Source organism: Mustelus asterias, unplaced genomic scaffold (genome assembly GCF_964213995.1).
Source record: "Mustelus asterias unplaced genomic scaffold, sMusAst1.hap1.1 HAP1_SCAFFOLD_212, whole genome shotgun sequence".
In the NCBI taxonomy this organism is placed as follows: Eukaryota; Metazoa; Chordata; class Chondrichthyes; order Carcharhiniformes; family Triakidae; genus Mustelus; species Mustelus asterias.
In genome coordinates, this window is record NW_027590199.1 from 73258 (window position 1) to 95606 (window position 22349).

A 22349-nucleotide genomic window follows, 5' to 3' on the forward strand; every position below is an offset into this window, starting at 1 on the left:
GCCATTGCCTCATGCTTTCCTGCTTTGCCTCAGGTATTCCCACAGCGAGGAGACAGTGATACAGACAGATTCCAGGGACACAGGAGCCTCTTGTTTTTCCTGGGTAACAAGAGAATTTTTAGCTCATCCATCCTTCGAGTCACATGACAATTTAGGAACATTGTAATTAACATAAACTCCCATAATTCCTCATCAGACACGCCTGGCTGAGAACTGGAGTCAATTTCAATGGGGAGAAACTGGAATCAAAGACGTGACGTGAAGCGAATGGAAGAATGACCCACCGGGAGAGAAACGTCACAGGTTAGAAACCTAGAAAGGGAGATATTCAAAAGGACTGGACACTGTGCAGTTAACAAGAACATGACTGATCTGATAGTCATCTCAATAACCCAATAATCCCAATAAACTATCGGAACCCCCCTCCCCCACCGCACCTTCATCCCACCCCCTCCCCCTCCCCACTTTCACCCCACCCCCTCCCCCCCTCCTCCTCCCCATCCCCACCCCCTCTCCACTTTCACCCCTCCCCACCTTCACCCCAGCCCCTCTCCGCCCCTCCCCCTCCCAACTTTCACCCCACCTGCTCCTAAAGGAATGAAGGGATATGGGGGAAAGGGGGGATCAGGATATTGAATTTGATGATCAGCCATGATCAAGATGAATGGCGGAGCAGGCTGGAAGGGCCAAATGGCCTCCTCCTGCTTCTAGTTTCTATGTTTCTATGGCATCTATCCTAGACTGCTGAGGGAGACGAGAGATGAAATTGCTGGGCCTCTGACGGAAATCTTTGTCTCTTCATTGGACACAGGTGAGGTTCTTGAGGATTGGAGGATAGCGAATGTGGTACCGTTATTTAAGAAGGGGAGCAGGGATAACCCGGGAAATTATAGGTCAGTGAGCTTGACGTCTGTGGCAGGGAAGTTGTTGGAGAGGATTCTTAGAGACAGGATGTATACGCATTTAGAACGGAACAATCACATTAGTGACAGACAGCAATGTTTTGTAAGAGGGAGGTCGTGCCTTACAAATTTGGTGGAGTTTTTCGAAGAAGTGACAAAAACAGTTGACGAAGGAAGGGCCTTGGATGTCGTCTATATGGATTTCAGTTAGGCATTTGACAAAGTCCCTCATGGCAGGTTGGTTAAGAAGGTTAAGGCTCATGGGATACAAGGAAAGGTGGCTAGATGGTAGAAAACTGGCTTGGCCACAGGAGACAGAGGGTAGCAGTCGAAGGGTCTTTTTCCGGCTGGAGGTCTGTGACCAGTGGTGTTCCGCAGGGCTCTGTACTGGGACCTCTGCTATTTGTGATATATATAAATGATTTGGAAGAAAGTGTAACTGGTGTTATCAACAAGTTTGCAGATGACACGAAGATGGCTGGACTTGCGGATAGCGATGAACATTGTCAGACAATACAGCAGGATATAGATAGGCTGGAAAATTGGGCGGAGAAATGGCAGATGGAATTTAATCCGGATAATGCGAAGTGATGCATTTTGGAAGAACTAATGTAGCGGGGAGTTATACAATAAATGGCAGAGCCATCAAGAGTATAGAAACACAGAGGGACATAGGGTGTGCAAGTCCACAAATCCTTGAAGGTGGCAGCACAGGTGGAGAAGGTGGTGAAGAAGGCATATGGTATGCTTGCCTTTATAGGACAGGGTATCGAGTATAAAAGCTGGAGTCTGATGTTGCAGCTGTATATAACGCTGGTTAGGCCACATTTGGAGTACTGTGTCCAGTTCTGGTCGCCGCACTACCAGAAGGACGTGGAGCCGTTAGAGAGAGTGCAGAGAAGGTTTACCAGGATGTTGCCTGGTATGGAGGGTCTTAGCTATGAGGAGAGATTGGGTAAACTGGGCTTGTTCTCCCTGGAAAGACGGAGAATGAGGGGAGACCTAATAGAGGTGTACAAAATTATGAAGGGTATAGATAGGGTGAACAGTGGGATGCTTTTTCCCAGGTCGGAGGTGACGATCACGAGGGGTCACGGGCTCAAGGTGAGAGGGGCGAGGTATAACTCAGATATTAGAGGGACGTTTTCACACAGAGAGTGGTGGGGGCCTGGAATGCGCTGCCAAGTAGGGTGGTGGAGGCAGACACGCTGGCATCGTTTAAGACTTACCTGGATAGTCACATGAGCAGTCTGGGAATGGAGTGATACAAACGAATGGTCTAGTTGGACCAAGGAGTGGCACAGGCTTGGAGGGCCGGTCCTGTGCTGTACTGTTCTTTGTTCTTTGTTTCACTGTTTCCCACCCTCCCCTTGCTGTTCACCTCAGCCTTAAAAATATTCAAAGATTCTGGGTGGATTTTTTTCATTTTTGGCAAAGTGTGGTTTCAGGCAGGGAAAGTAGGGATTTACTCAGTGTCAGCAGTGGTTTGATTTGATTTATTATTGTCACACGTATTAGTATACAGTGAATAGTATTGATTCTTGCGCGCTACACAGACAAAGCATACCATTCATAGAGAAGGAAAGGAGAGAGTGCAGAATGTAGTGTTACAATCATCGCTAGGGTGTAGAGACAGATCAACTTAATACAAGGTAAGTCCATTCAAAAGTCTGACAGCAGCAGGGAAGAAGCTGTTCTTGAGTCAGTTGGTACATGACCTCAGACTTTTGTGTCTTTTCCCCGACGGAAGAAGGTGGAAGAGAGAATGTCCGGGGTGCGTGGGGTCCTTAATTATGCTGGTTGCTTTGCCGAGGCAGCGGGAAATGTAGACAGAGTCAATGGATGGGAGGCTGGTTTGCGTGATGGATTGGGCTACATTCACGACCCTTTTGTAGTTCCTTGCGGTCTTGGGCAGAGCAGGAGCCACACTGTGATGACACTGTGCCTTTAAGAAATGTATTTTAATCATGTTTCTCTGCAGTGTTTCAAGCAGGCCTTGCCTTTTGTTTTGTTGCCAGACTGTCTGAGCCGATGTCCTCTCGCTGTTGCTGACGAAGTACAATCGGCATCCTGTTTCTTTTTAATCTGGGCCTAATGCAGTGTCCTGGGGTTTTATGACTCTTTTAGAATTGTTGGGTGGAGCATGATTGGCAGGTCGGGTGGTACCTTGGGACAGTTCTTCTTTCATAGAAACCATAGAAACCCTACAGTGCAGAAGGAGGCCATTCGGCCCATCGAGTCTGCACCGTCAACAATCCCACCCAGGCCCTACCCCCACATATTTACCCGCTAATCCCTCTAACCTACACATCCCAGGACTCTAAGGGGCAATTTTTAACCTGGCCAATCAACCTAACCCGCACATCTTTGGACTGAGGGAGGAAACCGGAGCACCCGGAGGAAACCCACGCAGACACGAGGAGAATGTGCAAACTCCACACAGACAGTGACCCGAGCCGGGAATCGAACCCGGGACCCTGGAGCTGTGAAGCAGCAGTGCTAACCACTGTGCTACCGTGCCGCCCTTTCACAAGAGAAATCCAAAGTGTTTTACTTCCATTTTGGCAGAAGTTGTTTGGACTGCAGGCTGAAAGCAGTGTCTTTCTCTCTCTCCCTGGTCTTGGAAATTTAGCTATAAGTGGCTGGCTAGCTGGATACCAGAGGAAAGCAGTATCTGTGTGTGTCTCAAAGTGTGCAGAACGTTTCAGGATTGGGAAGGCCTCAGCGTTTTCAATTCAACATCCAAAGGGGTATCAGGCCGGTGAGCCTCAAATCTGTGGTGGGTAAATTGTTGGAAGGTATTTTGAGAAATAGGATCTACAGGCATTTAGAAAGGCAAGGACTGATTAGGGACTGTCAGCATGGCTTTGCGGGTAGAAAATCATGTCTCACAAATTTGATTGAGTTTTTTGAAGGGGTAACCAAGAAGGTAGATGAGGGCAGTGCAGTTGATGTTGTCTACATGGACTTTAGCAAGGCCTTTGACAATGTACCTCATGGTAGGTTGTTGCATAAGGTTAAATCTCACGGGATCCAGGGTGAGGTAGTAAAATGGACACAAAACTGGCTTGATGACAGAATAAGAGTTTTAACAACACCAGGTTAAAGTCCAACAGGTTTATTTGGTAGCAAATACCATTCGCTTTCGGAGCGCTGTTCCTTTGTCAGATGGAGTGGAAATCTGCTCTCAAACAGGGCACAGAGACACAAAATCAAGTTACAGAATACTGATTAGAATGTGAATCCCTACAACCAGATCTTAAAGATACAGACAATGTGAGTGGAGGGAGCATTAAGCACAAGTTAAAGAGATGTGTATTGTCTCCAGACAGGGCAGCCAGCAAGTCCAGGAGGCAAACTGTGGGGTTTACTGATAACGTAGTGTCTGCAATGGTACATTGGGGAAACCATGCAGACGCTACGACAACGGATGAATGAACACCGCTCGACAATCACCAGGCAAGACTGTTCTCTTCCTGTGGGGGAGCACTTCAGCGGTCACGGGCATTGAGCCTCTGATCTTCGGGTAAGCGTTCTCCAAGGCGGCCTTCACGACACATAACAGCGTAGAGTCGCTGAGCAGAGACTGAGCCAAGTTCCGCACACATGAGGACGGCCTAAACTGGGATGTTGGATTTATGTCACATTATCAGTAACCCCCACAGCTTGCCTCCTGGACTTGCGGGCTGTCCTGTCTGGAGACAACACACATCTCTTTAACCTATGCTTAATGCTCCCTCCACTCACATTGTCTGCATCTTTAAGATCTGGTTGGCTGTAGGGATTCGCATTCTGATCAGTATTCTGTAACTTGATTTTGTGTGTCTGTGCCCTGTTTAAGAGCAGATTTCCACTCCATCTGACGAAAGAGCAGCACTCCGAAAGCTAATGGTATTTGCTACCAAATAAACCTGTTGGACTTTAACCTGGTGTTGTTAAAACTCTTACTGTGTTCACCCCAGTCCAACGCCGGCATCTCCACATCTTGATGACAGAAGCCAGAGGGTGATTGTCGAGAGTTGTTTTTCAAACTGGAGGCCTGTGACCAGCGGTGTGCCTCAGGGATCAGTGCTGGGTCCACTGTTATTTGTCATTTATATTAATGATTTGGATGAGAATATAGGAGGCGTGGTTAGTACGTTTGCAGATGACACCAAGATTGGTGGCACAGTGGACATTGAAGAAGGTTATCTCTGATTGCAACGGGATCTTGATCAATTGGGCCAGTGGGCTGACGAATGGCAGATGGAGTTTAGTTTAGATAAATGCGAGGTGATGTATTTTGGTAGATTGAATCAGGGCAGGACTTACTCAGTTAATGGTAGGACGTTGGGGAGAGTTACAGAACAAAGAGATCAAGGCATACGGGTTCATAGTTCCTTGAAAGTGGAGTCACAGGTGGACAGAGTGGTGAAGAAGGCATTTGGCATGCTTGGTTTCATTGGTCAGAACATTGAATACAGGAGTTGGGACGCCTTGTTGAAGTTGTACAAGACATTGGTAAGGTCACAATTGGAATACTGTGTACAGTTCCGGTCACCCTATTATAGAAAGGATATTATTAAACTAGAAAGGGTGCAGAAGAGATTTACTGGGATGCTACCAGGACTTAATGGATTGAGTTATGAGGAGAGGCTGGATAGACTGGGACTTTTTTCTCTGGAGCGTAGAAGGCTGACGGGTGATCGTATAGAGGTCTATAAAATAATGAGGGGCATAGATTAGCTAGAAAGTCAATATCTTTTCCCCTCGGGGCATCTAAAACTAGAGGGCATAGGTTTAAGGTGAGAGGGGAGAGATACAAACATGTCCAGAGGGGCAATATTTTCACACAGAGGGTGGTGAGTGTCTGGAACAAACTGCCAGAGGTAGTAGTAGAGGCGGGTACAATTTTGTCTTTTAAAAAGCATTTAGACAGTTACATGGGTATGATGGGTACAGAGGGATATGGGCCAAATGGGGGCAATTGGGACTAGCTTAGGTGTTTAAAAAGAAGGGCGGCATGGACAAGTTGACTCAGGGGCCTGTTTGCATGCTGTAAATCTCTATGACTCTAGTAGCAGATATTGGAAAGCTGCAAGGTCCAGCATCACGTATGCATACTTGCTTTCTGTGCAAAGCTTCGAACAGAGTGTTTTTGTGTTTGGGATGGAACAGTGCATTTAGCTGTTAAGGCTTATAGAGTCACAGAGGCTTACAAAGAACAATACAGCACGGCCCTCCAAGCCCGTGCCGCTCCCTGGTCCAAACTAGACCATTCTTTTGTATCCCTCCATTCCCACTCTGTTCATGTGGCTATCTAGATAAGTCTTAAACGTTCCCAGTGTGTCCGCCTCCACCACCTTGCCCGGCAGCGCATTCCAGGCCCCCACCACCCTCTGTGTAAAATACGTCCTTCTGATGTCCGTGTTAAGCCTCCCCGCCCTCACCTTGAACCTATGACCCCTCGTGAACGTCACCACCGATCTGGGAAAAAGCTTCCCACCGTTCACCCTATCTATGCCTTTCATAATTTTATACACCTCTATTAAGTCACCCCTCATCCTCCGTCTTTCCAGTGAGAACAACCCCAGTTTACCCAATCTCTCCTCATAACTAAGCCCTTCCATACCAGGCAACACCCTGGTAAACCTCCTCTGCACTCTCTCTAAAGCCTCCACATCCTTCTGGTAGTGTGGCGACCAGAACTGGGCGCAGTATTCCAAATGCGGCCGAACCAACGTTCTATACAACTGCAACATCAGACCCCAACTTTTATACTCTATGCCCTGTCCTATAAAGGCAAGCATGCCATACGCCTTATTCACTACCTTCTCCACCTGTGACGTCACCTTCAAGGATCTGTGGACTTGCACACCCAATATACAATATACAATATCACGGTTGTCCTTTTTTTGTATTTGGTAAAAGTTATGCTGATTTTTCTTATTATAGTTGAACTTTGTTCTTAAATAAACTTTGTTTGGTAAAAGCTTCCTAGTGGGTCACTTGAATCATACCTGGAGTGAAACATCTTATGCTCACCAATGCCAAAATCAAAATGCAAAATCTTCTGGTCTGGGCTGACTTTATAAAACACCTTGAAGTTTCCAACCTGGATTATAACAATACCAAGCTGTGATACATCTGGAAATAATGCTTTCTATGGTGCATCTATAAAAATTGGTGAGAGTCATAATGGACATGCCAAATTTCCTTAGTCTTCTGAGAAAGTAGAGGCGTTGGTAGGGCTTTCTTAACTATAGTGTCAGCGTGGGGGGGACCAGGACAGGTTGTTGGTGATCTGGACACCTAAAAACTTGAAGCTCTCGACCCTTTCTACTTCGTCCCCGTTGATGTAGACAGGGGCATGTTCTCCTTTACGTTTCCTGAAGTTGATGACTATCTCCTTCGTTTTACTGACATTGAGGGAGAGATTATTGTCGCTGCACCAGTTAACCAGATTCTCTGTCTCATTCCTGTACTCTGTCTGCCCTCAATCCTCTGAGGCCCATGAGAGGATTCTCCTTGTCCTCACTTTCCACCCCATGAGACTTTGTTTTCTAAGGGGCATCTGCCGTCAATTCTGTAAACTCTAGCATGATGGAACCAGCAAACATATCTTCCCTTGCCATTCCATAGGGACATTCTCTCCATGACACCCTTGTCCACTCCTCCATCACCCCCAACACTGCAACCTATTTCCATAGCACCTTCCCTTTCAATCACAGCCAATGACATACTTTGGAAATGCAATTCACTGTTGTAATGTAGCAATTAATGATTGAGGGATAAATATTGGGTAGGAGATCAGGGAGAGCACCTTGCTTTTTTCAAAACAGAGCCATGGGACATTTGACACCTGAGCAGGCAGATGGGGCGGGCCTTGGTTTAAGATCTCATCTGAAAGATGTCATCGGCAACAGTGCAGCACTCCCTCAGTATCGCACCGGAATGTCAGCCTTGATTTTAATGATCAAACCTTGGGGTGGGACCCAGAACCTTCTGATTGAAAGGTGAGAGTGCCACTAACCCTAACCCCCCAACGCCTCCCACTGGAGTGTTATCCTGTGACAGAGGCAACTTGCCATTGGCTGCCAGCTGGATCTTCTGGCCCCACCAAGGTCAATGGCTCCCCTTTGCTGCTGTGAGTTTCCTTTGGCTGGACTGGAAGATCCCAGCCTATGGCTCTGTATTGTGGTGTGTGGGCTTGTTCTGTGGAAGGAGTGTTGTGTGACGTTGATCTGTTTGTTTCCTTCGATTCTGCTCACAGTTGCTGCTCGAATGAAAAGATAATTAGGAGCAGGAGGAGAAAAATTTCAACTGGAAGTGACAGATCCTCAGGGGTTGAGCGATAAAAATAAGACAATTCCTCACCTCCTGGCAGTTGAGTGATGGACACCCAGTAGAACAAATCTTCCTCCCATTTAAGCATTGGCATCGCTCACAACCATCTTCCCATTCGAACCCTGGCTGCAAGACAATGCAAAAATCCTCCATCATCGAACAGTCCTGAGCACAAGTTTCTGTAACTAATAAGCAGCTGGGTCAGTGGGTGGGGCAGAGGTGGAATTCTGAAATGACCAGCTGGTATTTCCTCGTACTTTATACATTTCCCATTCACTAAACAGGACACACAGGTTGTCAACAGAGTGGTTCAGTGTCAGACAGTCTTCAAAAACCTCTTTCTTATCACCAACAATGACAGTGAGGAACTCATGAACTCCCTCTTACTAAAACCAAAACATCCAACCAGCTGCTTTGGAGAACCCTTTCTCTGATCTTTCTCTTATCTCTCTTCATCTTGTCCATGATGTGGAGATGCCGGTGTTGGACTGGGGTGGACAAGATGAGAGGTCACCAGGTTAACAGGTTTATTTGAAATCACAAGCGTTTGGAGCGCTGCTCCTTTATCAGATGAAATGGAGCGAGGTGCGCAGGCACAGAATATATAGGCAGAGTGATGTTAGTCCGACACTTACAGGTAAACAAGAGTGTCAACGGATAAGTACAGAGAGTGTAGTGCAGTGTAGGCCGGCTGAGTTACAAGTCTTTACAAGGGATCATGAGTGCTAATAGATAAATGCAAGCAGTTAAATATAATCAGTGTGTTTCAAGTGTGGACAGGCTCTATAACAAGTGAAGGGATGGCCTAGGAACTGATAATTTAAGGCAGAGAAATAATTACAATCAAAGAGTGAGATGGTGCTAAACACAATGCAAACTAATTCAGGCAAAGAGACCATCACCCATAATCAAGATGTGCATGGCATCAAAATAGGACAGTCAGGGGGGTTTTTCCCTCACAGAACAGTATGGTGGGGTTACATGCAGCACAACATGAACCCGAGATCATGGTTAAGGCCGCTCTTATGAGTCAAAGAACAATACAGCACAGGAAAAGGCCCTTCGGCCCTCCAAGCCTGCGCCGCTCGTGTGCCCACTAGACCATTCTTTTGTATCCCTCTATTCCCAGCGTGTCCGCCTCAATCACCTTGCTTGGGAGTGCATTCCAGGCCCCCACCACCCTCTGTGTAAAATACGTCCCCCTGACATCTGTGTTGAACCTTGCCCCCCTCATCTTGAACCCGTGACCCCTTGTGATCGTCACCTCCGACCTGGGAAAAAGCTTCCCACTGTTCGCTCTATCTATGCCCTTCATAATTTTATACACCTCTATTAGGTCGCCCCTCATCCTCCGTCTTTCCAGGGAGAACAACCCCAGTTTACCTAATCTCTCCTCATAGCTAAGACCCTCCATACTGGACAACATTGTGGTAAAAGTCATTGAGGTTTACAGAATGGAAACAGGCCCTTCAGCCCAACTTATCCATGCCAGCCTTTTTTTTTAAACCCTGAAGCAAGTCCCAATTGCCCGCATTTGGCCCACATCCCTCTAGACACATCTTACCCATGTAACTGTCTAAATGCTTTTTAAAAGACAACATTGTACATAAGAACATAAGAAATAGGAGCAGGAGTAGGCCATCTAGCCCCTCAAGCCTGCTCTGCCATTCAATAAGATCATGGCTGATCTGATAAGGTACCCACCTCTACTACTACCTCTGGCAGCTTGTTCCAGACACTCACCACCCTCTGTGTGCAAAAATTGCCCCTCGAGACCCTTCTGTATCTCTCCCCTCTCACCTTAAACCTATGCCCTCTAGTTTTAGACTCCACTATCTTTGGGAAAAGATATTGACTATCTAGCTGACCTATGTCTCTCATTATTTTATAGACCTCTATAAAATCACCCCTCAGCCTTCCACGCTCCAGAGAAAAAAGTCCCAGTCTATCCATCCTCTCCTTATAACTCAAACCATCAAGTCCCGGTAGCATCCCAGTAAATCTTTTCTGCACTCTTTCTAGTTTAATAATATCCTTTCTATAATAGAGTGACCAGAACTGTACACAGTATTCCAAGTGTGGCCTTACCAATGTCTTGTACAAATTCAACAAGACGTTCCAACTCCTGTATTCAATGTTCTGACCGATGAAACCAAACATGCCGAATGCCTTCTTCACACTCTGTCTACCTGTGACTCCACCTTCAAGGAATATGAACATGTCCCCCGAGATCTCTTTGTTCTGTAACTCTCCCCAACGCCCTACTATTAACTGAGTAAGTCTTGTCCTGGCTCGATCTACCAAAATGCATCACCTTGCATTTGTCTAAATTAAACTCCATCTGCCAATAGTCAAGCCCACTGGCCTAATTGATCAAGATCCCGTTGCAATTGGAGATAACTTTCTTCGCTGTCCACTATGCCACCAATCTTGGTGTCATCTGCAAACTTACTAACCATGCCTCCTATATTCTCATCCAAATCATTAATATGAATGACAAATAACAGTGGACCCAGCACTGACCCCTGAGGCACACCGCTGGTCACAGGCCTCCAGTTTGAAAAACAACCCTCTACAACCACCCTCTCAGAAGCCAATTTTGTATCCATTCAGATACCTCACCATGGATCCTGTGAGATTTAAACTTAAGCAACAACCTACTATGCGGTATCTTGTCAAAGGCCTTGCTAAAGGAAAGCAAAGGTAGTAATCTCAGGATTACTGCCTGTGCCACGGGAAGGTGAGGGCAGGAATGGAGTGAGGTGGAAGATGAATGTGTGGCTGAGGGACTGGTGCAGGGGGCAGGGATTCAGGTTCCTGGACCATTGGGACCTCTTTAGGGGCAGGGGTGATCTGTATACAAAAAACGGGTGGAACTTGAATCACAGGGGGACCAATATCCTGGCCGGTAGGTTGGCTAAGGCTACTGGGGAGAATTTAAACTAGATAGGTTGGGGGGAGGGGAGCTAGAAGAGTTGACTAGGATCAAGGAACTAATTGATGGGGGGGAGGATGCAGGGGTAAGGGGAATTACAAAATTAATGGTAGAGGAGAGGGTGCAAGTGAATGAAGGCGGTAATTTAGATAAGGGAGTAGAGGGAGAGGGTGTTCGCGACTCATCAAAGCGGGGCCAGATAAAAGCTGGAATAAGGACACTTTGCCTGAATGCACGAAGCATTCGGAACAAGGTAAATGAGTTGATGGTGCAAATCAGCACAAGTGGGTACGATCTAGTGGCCATTACAGAAACGTGGCTGAAAGGTGACCAGGACTGGGAGATGAATATCCAGGGGTATCAGGCGTTTAGGAAGAATAGACAGGAAGGAAAAGGTGGTGGGGTCGCGCTATTAATAAGAGATAATATCAGGGTAGTACTGAGGGATGACATAGGCTCTGAGGAACAAAACGTGGAATCATTATGGATAGAGATGAGGAATAGTAGAGGGAGAAAGACACTAGTAGGTGTGGTATATAGGCCCCCAAATAATAATGTTGAGGTAGGGAGGGCTATAAACAAGCAGATAAGGGATGCGTGTAAAAACGGAACGGCAATAATCATGGGGGACTTCAACATGCACATTGACTGGCAGACTCAAGTCGGTAAGGGTGGAATGGAGGAAGAGTTCTTAGAATGCTGTTGGGATAGTTTCCTTGAACAGCATGTTACGGAACTGACGAGGGAACGAGCTATTTTGGATCTGGTATTGTGTAACAAGGTAGGTAGAATTAAGGATCTTATTGTGAAGGACCCTCTTGGGTCTAGTGACCACAATATGGTCGAATTTCTGATTCAGATGGAAGAGGAGAAAGTTTGGTCCCAAACCAGTGTCCTCTGTTTGAACAGAGGGAAATATGATAGGATGAGGGATGAATTGGCTAAGGTAGACTGGGAGAGCAGGCTGGCAGGTAGGATAGCTGAGGAAAAGTGGAGGATTTTTAAGGAGATCCTTTTCAGTTCTCAGCAAAAATATATTCCAGCAAAAAACAAGGATTGTAAGAAAAGGGAGAACCAGCCGTGGATAACGAAGGAAATAAAGGAGAGTATTAAAATAAAAACAGCTGCGTACAGAGTGGCCAAAAATAGTGGAGAAACAAGTGATTGGGAAAAATTTAAGAAACAACAGAGAGACTAAGAAAGCGATAAAGAAAGGAAGGATAGACTATGAAGCTAGGCGAGCAATTAATATAAAAAATGATAGTAAAAGTTTTTATAAATATATAAAAAGGAATAGAGTGGCTAGAGGGAATGTTGGACCCTTGGAGGATGAGAGGGGGGAGTTAATAGCGGGAAATGAGGATATGGCTGAGTCTTTAAATAAGTTTTTTGTGTCGGTCTTCTCGGTGGAGGACACAAATAGTTTGCCAAATATTAACGATAGAGGGTTGGCAGCAGGAGAAATACTTAATACAATTAATGTTACCAGAGAGGCAGTGCTGGGTAGACTAATGGGACTGAAGGTGGACAAGTCCCCGGGTCCGGATGGAATGCATCCCAGGGTATTGAAAGAAATGTCAGAGGTAATAGTGGATGCGTTAGTGATTATTTATCAAAACTCGTTGCATTCTGGGGTAGTGCCGGTTGATTGGAAAACGGCTAATGTTACGCCGCTGTTTAAAAAAGGAAGGAGACAAAAGGCGGGTAACTATAGGCCGGTCAGCTTAACGTCTGTAGTAGGGAAAATGCTGGAATCCATTATTAAAGAGGAGATAGCAGGGCATCTGGATAGAAATGGTTCGATCAATCAGACGCAGCATGGATTCATGAGGGGAAAGTCGTGCTTGACGAACATGTTGGATTTTTATGAAGATGTGACTAGGGCGGTTGATGGAGGAGAACCGGTGGATGCGGTGTTTTTGGATTTCCAAAAGGCGTTTGATAAGGTGCCCCATAAAAGGCTGCTGAAGAAGATTAGGGCACACGGAGTTGGGGGTAGTGTGTTAAAGTGGATTGGGGACTGGCTATCCGACAGGAAGCAAAGAGTCGGAATAAATGGGTGTTTTTCCGGTTGGAGGAAGGTAACTAGTGGCGTGCCGCAGGGATCGGTACTCGGGCCGCAACTATTTACCATTTATATTGATGATCTGGAGGAGGGGACGGAGTGTAGGGTAACGAAGTTTGCAGACGACACAAAGATAAGTGGAAAAGTGAATCGTGTGGAGGACGGAGAAGATCTGCAGAGAGATTTGGACAGGCTGAGTGAGTGGGCGAGGATATGGCAAATGGAGTATAACGTTGAGAAATGCGAGGTTATACACTTTGGAGGAAATAATAACAAATGGGATTACTATCTCAATGGAAACAAATTAAAATATGCTACCGCGCAAAGGGACCTGGGGGTCCTTGTGCATGAGACGCAAAAGCCCAGTCTGCAGGTACAACAGGTGATCAAGAAGGCAAATGGGATGTTGGCCTACATCGCGAGGGGGATAGAATATAAAAGCAGGGATGTCTTGATGCACCTGTACAGGGCATTGGTGAGGCCGCAGCTGGAATACTGTGTGCAGTATTGGTCCCCTTATATGAGGAAGGATATATTGGCATTGGAGGGAGTGCAGAGAAGGTTCACCAGGTTGATACCGGAGATGAGGGGTTTGAATTATGAGGAGAGGCTGAGGAGATTGGGTTTGTACTCGTTAGAGTTTAGAAGGATGAGGGGGGATCTTATGGAGACTTATAAGATAATGTGGGGGCTGGATAGGGTGGAGGCGGAGAGATTCTTTCCACTTAGTAAGAAAGTTAAAACTAGAGGACACAGCCTCAAAATAAAGGGGGGTCGGTTTAAGACAGAGTTGAGGAGGAACTTCTTCTCCCAGAGGGTGGTGAATCTCTGGAATTCTCTGCCCACTGAGGTGGTGGAGGCTACCTCGCTGAATATGTTTAAAGCGCGGATGGATGGATTCCTGATCGGTAAGGGAATTAAGGGTTATGGGGATCAGGCGGGTAAGTGGTACTGATCCACGTCAGATCAGCCATGATCTTATTGAATGGCGGGGCAGGCTCGAGGGGCTAGATGGCCTACTCCTGCTCCTATTTCTTATGTTCTTATGTTCTTATGTTCTATAAAGGCAAGCTTTTATTAACAGGGGGTTGGAGTTTAAGAGCCGTGAGGTTATGCTGCAACTGTACAGGACCTTGGTGAGACCACATTTGGAATATTGTGTGCAGTTCTGGTCACCTCACTATAAGAAGGACGTGGAAGCGCTGGAAAGAGTGCAGAGGAGATTTACCAGGATGCTGCCTGGTTTGGAGAGTAGGTCTTTTGAGGAAAGGTTGAGGGAGCTAGGGCTGTTCTCTCTGGAGCGGAGGAGGCTGAGGGGAGACTTAATAGAGGTTTATAAAATGATGAAGGGGATAGATGAGTGAACGTTCAAAGACTATTTCCTCGGGTGGATGGAGCTATTACAAGGGGGCATAACTATAGGGTTCGTGGTGGGAGATCCAGGAAGAATATCAGAGGTAGGTTCTTTACGCAGAGAGTGGTTGGGGTGTGGAAAGGACTGCCTGCAGTGATAGTGGAGTCAGACACTTTAGGAACATTTAAGCGATTATTGGATAGGCACATGGAGCACACCAGGATGATAGGGAGTGGGATAGCTTGATCTTGGTTTCAGATAAAGCCCGGCACAACATCGTGGGCCGAAGGGCCTGTTCTGTGCTGTACTGTTCTATGTTCTATCTATGTTCTATACCATACGCCTTCTTCACCACCTTCTCCACCTGTGTTTGCACCTTCAAGGATTTGTGGACTTGCACACCTCGGTCCCTCTGTGTTTCTATATTCTTGATGGCTCTGCCATTTATTGTATAACTCCTCCCTACATTATTTCTTACCAAATGCATCACTTCGCATTGATCTGGATTAAATTCCATCTGCCACCTCTCCGCCCAATTTTCCAGCCTATCTATATCCTGCTGCATTGCCCGACAATGCTCATCGCTATCCGCGAGTCCAGCCATCTTTGTGTCATCCGCAAACTTGCTGATAACACCAGTTACACCTTCTTCCAAATCATTTATATATATCACAAATAGCAGAGGTCCCAGTACAGAGCCCTGCGGAACACCACTGGTCATGATGTGGAGATGCCGGCGTTGGACTGGGGTAAACACAGTAAGAAGTTTAACAACACCAGGTTAAAGCCCAACAGGTTTATTTGGTAGCAAAAGCCACACAAGCTTTCGGAGCTGCAAGCCCCTTCTTCGGGTGAGAGGGAATTCTGGTCACAAACAGAGCATATAAAGACACAAACTAAATTTACATGAATAATGGTTGGAATGCGAATACTTACAACTAATCAAGTCTTTAAGAAACAAAACAATGTGAGTGGAGAGAGCATCAAGACAGGCTAAAAAGATGTGTATTGTCTCCAGACAAGACAGCCAGTGAAACTCTGTGGGGGTTACAAATAGTGTGCCATGGTCAGTGGGACTAGGCATAAAATGGTTCGGCACAGACAAGAAGGGCCAAAAGGCCTGTTTCTGAGCTGTAATTTTCTATGGTTCTATGGTTCTAACCCAATATCCCGGTTGAGGCCATCCTCGTGTGTGCGGAACTTGGCTATCAGTTTCTGCTCAGCGACTCTGCGCCGTCGTGTGTCGCGAAGGCCGCCTTGGAGAACGCTTACCCGAATATCAGAGGCCGAATGCCCGTGACCGCTGAAGTGTTCCCCCACAGGAAGAGAACAGTCTTGCCTGGTGATTGTCGAGTGGTGTTCATTCATCCGTTGTCGCAGCGTCTGCATAGTTTCCCCAATGTACCATGCCTCGGGACATCCTTTCTTGCAGCGTATCAGGTAGACAACGTTGGCCGAGTTGCAAGAGTATGTACCGTGTACCTGGTGGATGGTGTTCTCACGTGAGATGATGGCATCTGTGTCGATGATACGGCACGTCTTGCAGAGGTTGCTGTGGCAGGGTTGCGTGGTGTCGTGGTCACTGTTCTCCTGAAGGCTGGGTAGTTTGCTGCGGACAATGGTCTGTTTGAGGTTGTGCGGTTGTTTGAAGGCAAGAAGTGGGGGTGTGGGGATGGCCTTGGCGAGATGTTCGTCTTCATCAATGACATGTTGAAGGCTCCGGAGGAGATGCCGTAGCTTCTCCGCTCCGGGGAAGTACTGGACAACGAAGGGTACTCTGTCCACTGTGTCCCGTGTTTGTCTTCTGAGGAGGTCGGTGCGGTTTTTCGCTGTGGCGCGTTGGAACTGTTGATCAATGAGTCGAGCGCCATATCCTGTCCTTATGAGGGCATCTTTCAGCGTCTGGAGGTGTCTGTTGCGATCCTCCTCATCCGAGCAGATCCTGTGTATACGGAGGGCTTGTCCGTAGGGGATGGCTTCTTTAACGTGTTTAGGGTGGAAGCTGGAGAAGTGGAGCATCGTGAGGTTATCCGTGGGCTTGCGGTACAGTGAGGTGCTGAGGTGACCGTCCTTAATGGAGATGCGTGTGTCCAAGAATGCAACCGATTCCGGAGAGTAGTCTATGGTGAGTCTGATGGTGGGATGGAACTTGTTGATGTCATCATAGAGTTGTTTCAGTGATTGTTCACCATGAGTCCAAAGGAAGAAAATGTCATCGATGTATCTAGTGTATAGCATCGGTTGAAGGTCCCGTGCGGTGAAGAAGTCTTGTTCGAACCTGTGCATGAAGATGTTGGCATATTGAGGTGCGAATTTGGTCCCCATGGCTGTTCTGTGTGTCTGGATGAAGAACTGGTTGTTGAAGGTGAAGATATTGTGGTCCAGGATGAAGCGGATGAGATGTAAAATTGCATCTGGAAACTGGCAGTTGTTGGCGCTGAGCACTGAGGCCGTTGCAGCAATGCCATCGTCATGGGGGATGCTGGTGTAGAGTGCCGAGACATCCATTGTGACGAGGAGCGCTCCTGGTTCAACTGCTCCATGTGTGCCGAGTTTCTGTAGGAAGTCCGTTGTGTCGCGACAAAAGCTGGGGGTTCTTTGTACAATGGGTTTCAGGATGCCCTCGACATAGCCGGAGAGGTTCTCGCAGAGGGTCCCATTGCCCGATACGATGGGACGGCCGGGTGTGTTTGCCTTGTGTATCTTCGGGAGGCAGTAGAGATCTCCAACACGGGGAGTACGTGGGATCAGAGCACGGAGGGTGTTCTGAAGGTCCGGATCAAAGGTCTTGATCAGAGTGTTGAGTTGACGGGTGTGTTCTTTGGTCGGATCTGCAGGTAACTGTCTGTAGTGTTCCTCGTTGTTTAGTTGTCGGTACACTTTTTTGCAGTAATCCGTTCTGTTCAGTATGACGATGGCCCCTCCTTTGTCTGCTGGTTTGATGACAATGTTGCGGTTGGTCTTGAGAGCGTGGATGGCGTTACGTTGTGCTTGGGTGATCATCGACACAGATGCCATCATCTCACGTGAGAACACCATCCACCAGGTACACGGTACATACTCTTGCAACTCGGCCAACGTTGTCTACCCGATTCGCTGCAAGAAAGGATGTCCCGAGGCATGGTACATTGGGGAAACTATGCAGACGCTGCGACAACGGATGAATGAACACCGCTCGACAATCACCAGGCAAGACTGTTCTCTTCCTGTTGGGGAGCACTTCAGCGGTCACGGGCATTCGGCCTCTGATATTCGGGTAAGCTTTCTCCAAGGCGGCCTTCGCGACACACGACGGCGCAGAGTCGCTGAGCAGAAACTGATAGCCAAGTTCCGCACACACGAGGATGGCCTCAACCGGGATATTGGGTTCATGGCACACTATTTGTAACCCCCACAGAGTTTCACTGGCTGTCTTGTCTGGAGACAATACACATCTTTTTAGCCTGTCTTGATGCTCTCTCCACTCACATTGTTTTGTTTCTTAAAGACTTGATTAGTTGTAAGTATTCGCATTCCAACCATTATTCATGTAAATTGAGTTTGTGTCTTTATATGCTCTGTTTGTGAACAGAATTCCCACTCACCTGAAGAAGGGGCTTGCAGCTCCGAAAGCTTGTGTGGCTTTTGCTACCAAATAAACATGTTGGACTTTAACCTGGTGTTGTTAAACTTAACACCACTGGTCACAGACCTCCAGCTGGAAAAAGACCCTTCGACTGCTACCCTCTGTCTCCGATGGCCAAGCCAGTTCTCTACCCATCTAGCCACTTCTCCTTGTGTCCCATGAGCCTTAACCTTCTTAACCAACCTGCCATGTGGGAATTTGTCAAATGCCTTACTGAAATCCATATAGACGACATCCACGGCCCTTCCTTCGTCAACCGTTTTTGTCACTTCCTCAAAAAACTCCACCAAATTTGTAAGGCACAACCTCCCTCTTACAAAACCATGCTGTCTGTCACTAATAAGATTGTTCCGTTCTAAATGCACATACATCCTGTCTCTAAGAATCCTCTCCAACAACTTCCCTACCACGGACGTCAAGCTCACCGGCCAGCTTGGAGTTTCTGACCTGGATTATAACACTTGACTTTAAATGCTCCACATTTGGTGTTGGCATCTTCAGATACCCGGGTTTAAGCTCTCGAATAACGTCCCAATACCATTCTGCCTCTCTACCTCACTTTCCTCCTTTCGCGTTCATCATAAAATCTACACTTTTTACCAAACGTTTGGTCATTACCCTCATATCTCCTTATTTGTCTCAGTGTCAGAGTGTCTTAGAGAAAACTCATGTGAAGTGCTTTGGGATCTTGTATTCTGTTACGGGTGATAAAAATGATAACTTCTTGTCATTATTTTTGAACAAACTTTACCCATTCCAACTCTCGACCCTTGATCTTTGATCTTTTCCCCTGACCCTGTTCTGGACCTCTGTCCTCACCTATTGTGGTGGATCATTGGTCAGATGCTGCCCAGAGATGGGCTGCTGGTCTCTGATTGGAGTGTACCGTTAGCCTCGACCATTGCTGTGTGTTGGGTATTCGCTGCTGTCTATCGCCACTCACCGGGTAGATGTTGTCACTGACGATACATTCGCAGTAGGCGGCAGTAACACATTGTCCTGAGCTGTTCCTGTATCTGCCGGCCTCACACACACATCCCTGTCCAGAAGTGCAGTTCAGTCCCATCACTGAGTAAACATCTTGGCACGATCTTTCACATCTGAGAAAGTCTGCTGTCTCTCCACTCCAAATCTCACCCTCACGACATTCTAAGGTTTATACATTTCATGTTAGTACATACATTCCCAACCACCAATCCCAGAGCAACCCAGTGATACAAGTTAACTGCCAAACTTTAGAACAAAATGCAAAAACTAAATTCAGGCAACTTCAGAAAAAACATTGAGAGTGGGAATAAAGAGAGGTCAAAGGTCAAGAATTGGAAAGTATCTTGTCTCAAAGCGGAGAAACAGAGAACACGGTAAGAGTGGGCCATCTTCTGGTGGGCTTGGGTGTTCATGTGAGTGAGGGTTATTGCAAGTGGAGGGGCAGGAGTTACTGAGATGTGTTTGGGGATTATTAAGAGTGTTGGGTGAGGGTTGTGAGAGTGACATGGATAGGAGTCACTGATAGTTGGGGTGGGAGTCATAGTGTGAAGGGTGAGAGCTACTGAGTGGGGAGTTAGGGTTACTGATCGTGTGGATGGGGGTTACTGAGTGTGGGAGGGGCCTTGTATTCCTCTGTAGATTTGATATGAATTATTCTTACCTTCACAGTCTGATTCTGAGCAATGGAAAACTCCTCTTTGACAGACACTGCAAAAGAAACTCTCAAAGAGTAAAACTCAACAGAATTGTGAGATATTGTATATTTTTTAAGACTATACCATAAAGTCACAGTCATCGAGTCACAGCAGAAAAGGCCATTCAGCCCATCGAGCCTGCACCGACAATAACTACCGCGAAAGTCACGCTAATCACATTTTCCTGCACTGTTCCATATCCCTGAGTGTTAGGATATTTCAAGTGCTGATTCAGATATTTTTTAAGGTTGTAAGGTTTCCGGCCTCTACTACCTTCCCAGGCAGCGCATTCCAGATTCCCAACACCCTGACTGAATTTTATTTTTCTCAAATCTCCTCTGAATCTCCTGCCCCTCACCCTAAGACTACACCCCCTTGTGATTGACCCCTTAACCAAGGGGAACAGCTGCTCCTATTCACCCTGTCCAAACCCCATAATCTTATACACCTCAATCATGTCCCCCCTCAGCCTTCTCTGCTCTAGAGAAAACAATCCAAGCCTTTGCCCCTATTAATAAATCCCAGAATACTATATGCTTTATTAACTTTCTCTCCACCTGTCCTGTCACCTTCAATGCTCCAGGCACCTAAGAATTTTACTCTTAATTTTTAATTTTTATTTTTATATATTGTCTCTCCATATTCTTCCAACCAAAATGATTCACCGCACACTTCTCCGCATTGAACCCTGCCACCTAGCTACCCACTCCACCAACTTGTCTGTGTTTTTTAAAAGTTCTACACTGTCCTCTAGGTTTAAGGTGCGAGGGGCAAGGTTTAAAGGAGGTGTACGAGGCAGGTTTTTTACACAGAGGGTGGTGGGTGCCTGGAACTCGCTGCCGGGGGAGGTAGTGGAAGCAGAAATAAAGTGACTTTTCAGGGGCATCTGGACAAGTACATGAATAGGATGGGAATAGAGGGATATGGTCCCCAGAAGGGTAGGGGGTTTTAGTTCAGTCGGGCAGCATGGTCGGTGCAGGCTTGGAGGGCCGAAGGGCCTGTTCCTGTGCTGTAACTTTCTTTGTTCTTTGTTCTCTTCACAGCTTACAATATTTCCAAGTGTTGCGTCATCCACAAACTTTCAAGCTGTCCGCTGCACCAAGAACTGGATCATTAATATATGATGAGGAGATGCCGGCGTTGGACTGGGGTAAGCACAGTAAGAAGTCTACCAAATAAACCTGTTGGACTTTAACCTGGTGTTGTGAGACTTCTTACTGTCATTAATATATATCAGGAAAAGCTAGGGAGGTTGCTAGCGGAGTGCCACAGGGATCAGTGCTTGGTCCTCTGCTCTTTGTGATTTTTATTAATGACTTAGAGGAGGGGGCTGAAGGGTGGATCAGTAAATTTGCTGATGACACCAAGATTGGTGGAGTAGTGGATGAGGTGGAGGGCTGTTGTAGGCTGCAAAGAGACATAGATAGGATGCAAAGCTGGGCTGAAAAATGGCAAATGGAGTTTAACCCTGATAAATGTGAGGTGATTCATTTTGGTAGGACAAATTTAAATGTGGATTACAGGGTCAAAGGTAGGGTTCTGAAGACTGTGGAGGAACAGAGAGATCTTGGGGTCCATATCCACAGATCTCTAAAGGTTGCCACTCAAGTGGATAGAGCTGTGAAGAAGGCCTATAGTGTGTTAGCTTTTATTAACAGGGGGTTGGAGTTTAAGAGCCGTGGGGTTATGCTGCAACTGTACAGGACCTTGGTGAGACCACATTTGGAATATTGTGTGCAGTTCTGGTCACCTCACTATAAGAAGGATGTGGAAGCGCTGGAAATAGTGCAGAGGAGATTTACCAGGATGCTGCCTGGTTTGGAGTGGAGGTCTTATGAGGAAAGGTTGAGGGAGCTAGGGCTGTTCTCTCTGGAGCGGAGGAGGCTGAGGGGAGACTTAATAGAGGTTTATAAAATGATGAAGGGGATAGATAGAGTGAACGTTCAAAGACTATTTCCTCGGGTTGATGGAGCTATTACAAGGGGGCATAACTATAGGGTTCATGGTGGGAGATATAGGAAGGATATCAGAGGTAGGTTCTTTATGCAGAGAGTGGTTGGGGTGTGGAATGGACTGCCTGCAGTGATAGTGGAGTCAGACACTTTAGAAACATTTAAGCGGTTATTGGATAGGCACATGGAGCACTCCAGGATGATAGGGAGTGGGATAGCTTGATCTTGGTTTCAGATAAAGCTCGGCACAACATCGTGGGCCGAAGGGCCTGTTCTGTGCTGTACCTTTCTATGTTCTATGGACCCAATACCGACCCCTGGGGAACTCCACTTACTCCAGCCCAAAAAATATCCATTGACTGTTACTCTCTGAGCTGTAATGTTTCTCACAAGTCTGTTGTGTGGCATTGAATTGAATACCTTCTGAAAGTCCGTGTACACCACATCAACAGCATTACCCACATCGATCCTGTCTGTCACCTCCTCAAAATTCTCCAACTGGTTAGTT

General features: G+C 46.7%; 1 protein-coding gene across 1 annotated transcript in view; it reads right to left on the minus strand.

Moving 5' to 3' along the window:
• The window catches only part of LOC144485730 (SCO-spondin-like), a 118844-nt gene that overhangs the window by 37615 nt on the left and 58880 nt on the right, over nucleotides 1-22349 (minus strand). Inside the window, exons 7-9 of the mRNA XM_078203822.1 lie at nucleotides 19856-19902; nucleotides 19151-19356; nucleotides 8259-8354 (exon numbers count right to left, since the gene is read on the minus strand). Of these exons, the coding sequence (XP_078059948.1) occupies nucleotides 8259-8354; nucleotides 19151-19356; nucleotides 19856-19902 (349 nt within the window). The remainder of the gene's footprint in view (nucleotides 1-8258; nucleotides 8355-19150; nucleotides 19357-19855; nucleotides 19903-22349) is intronic.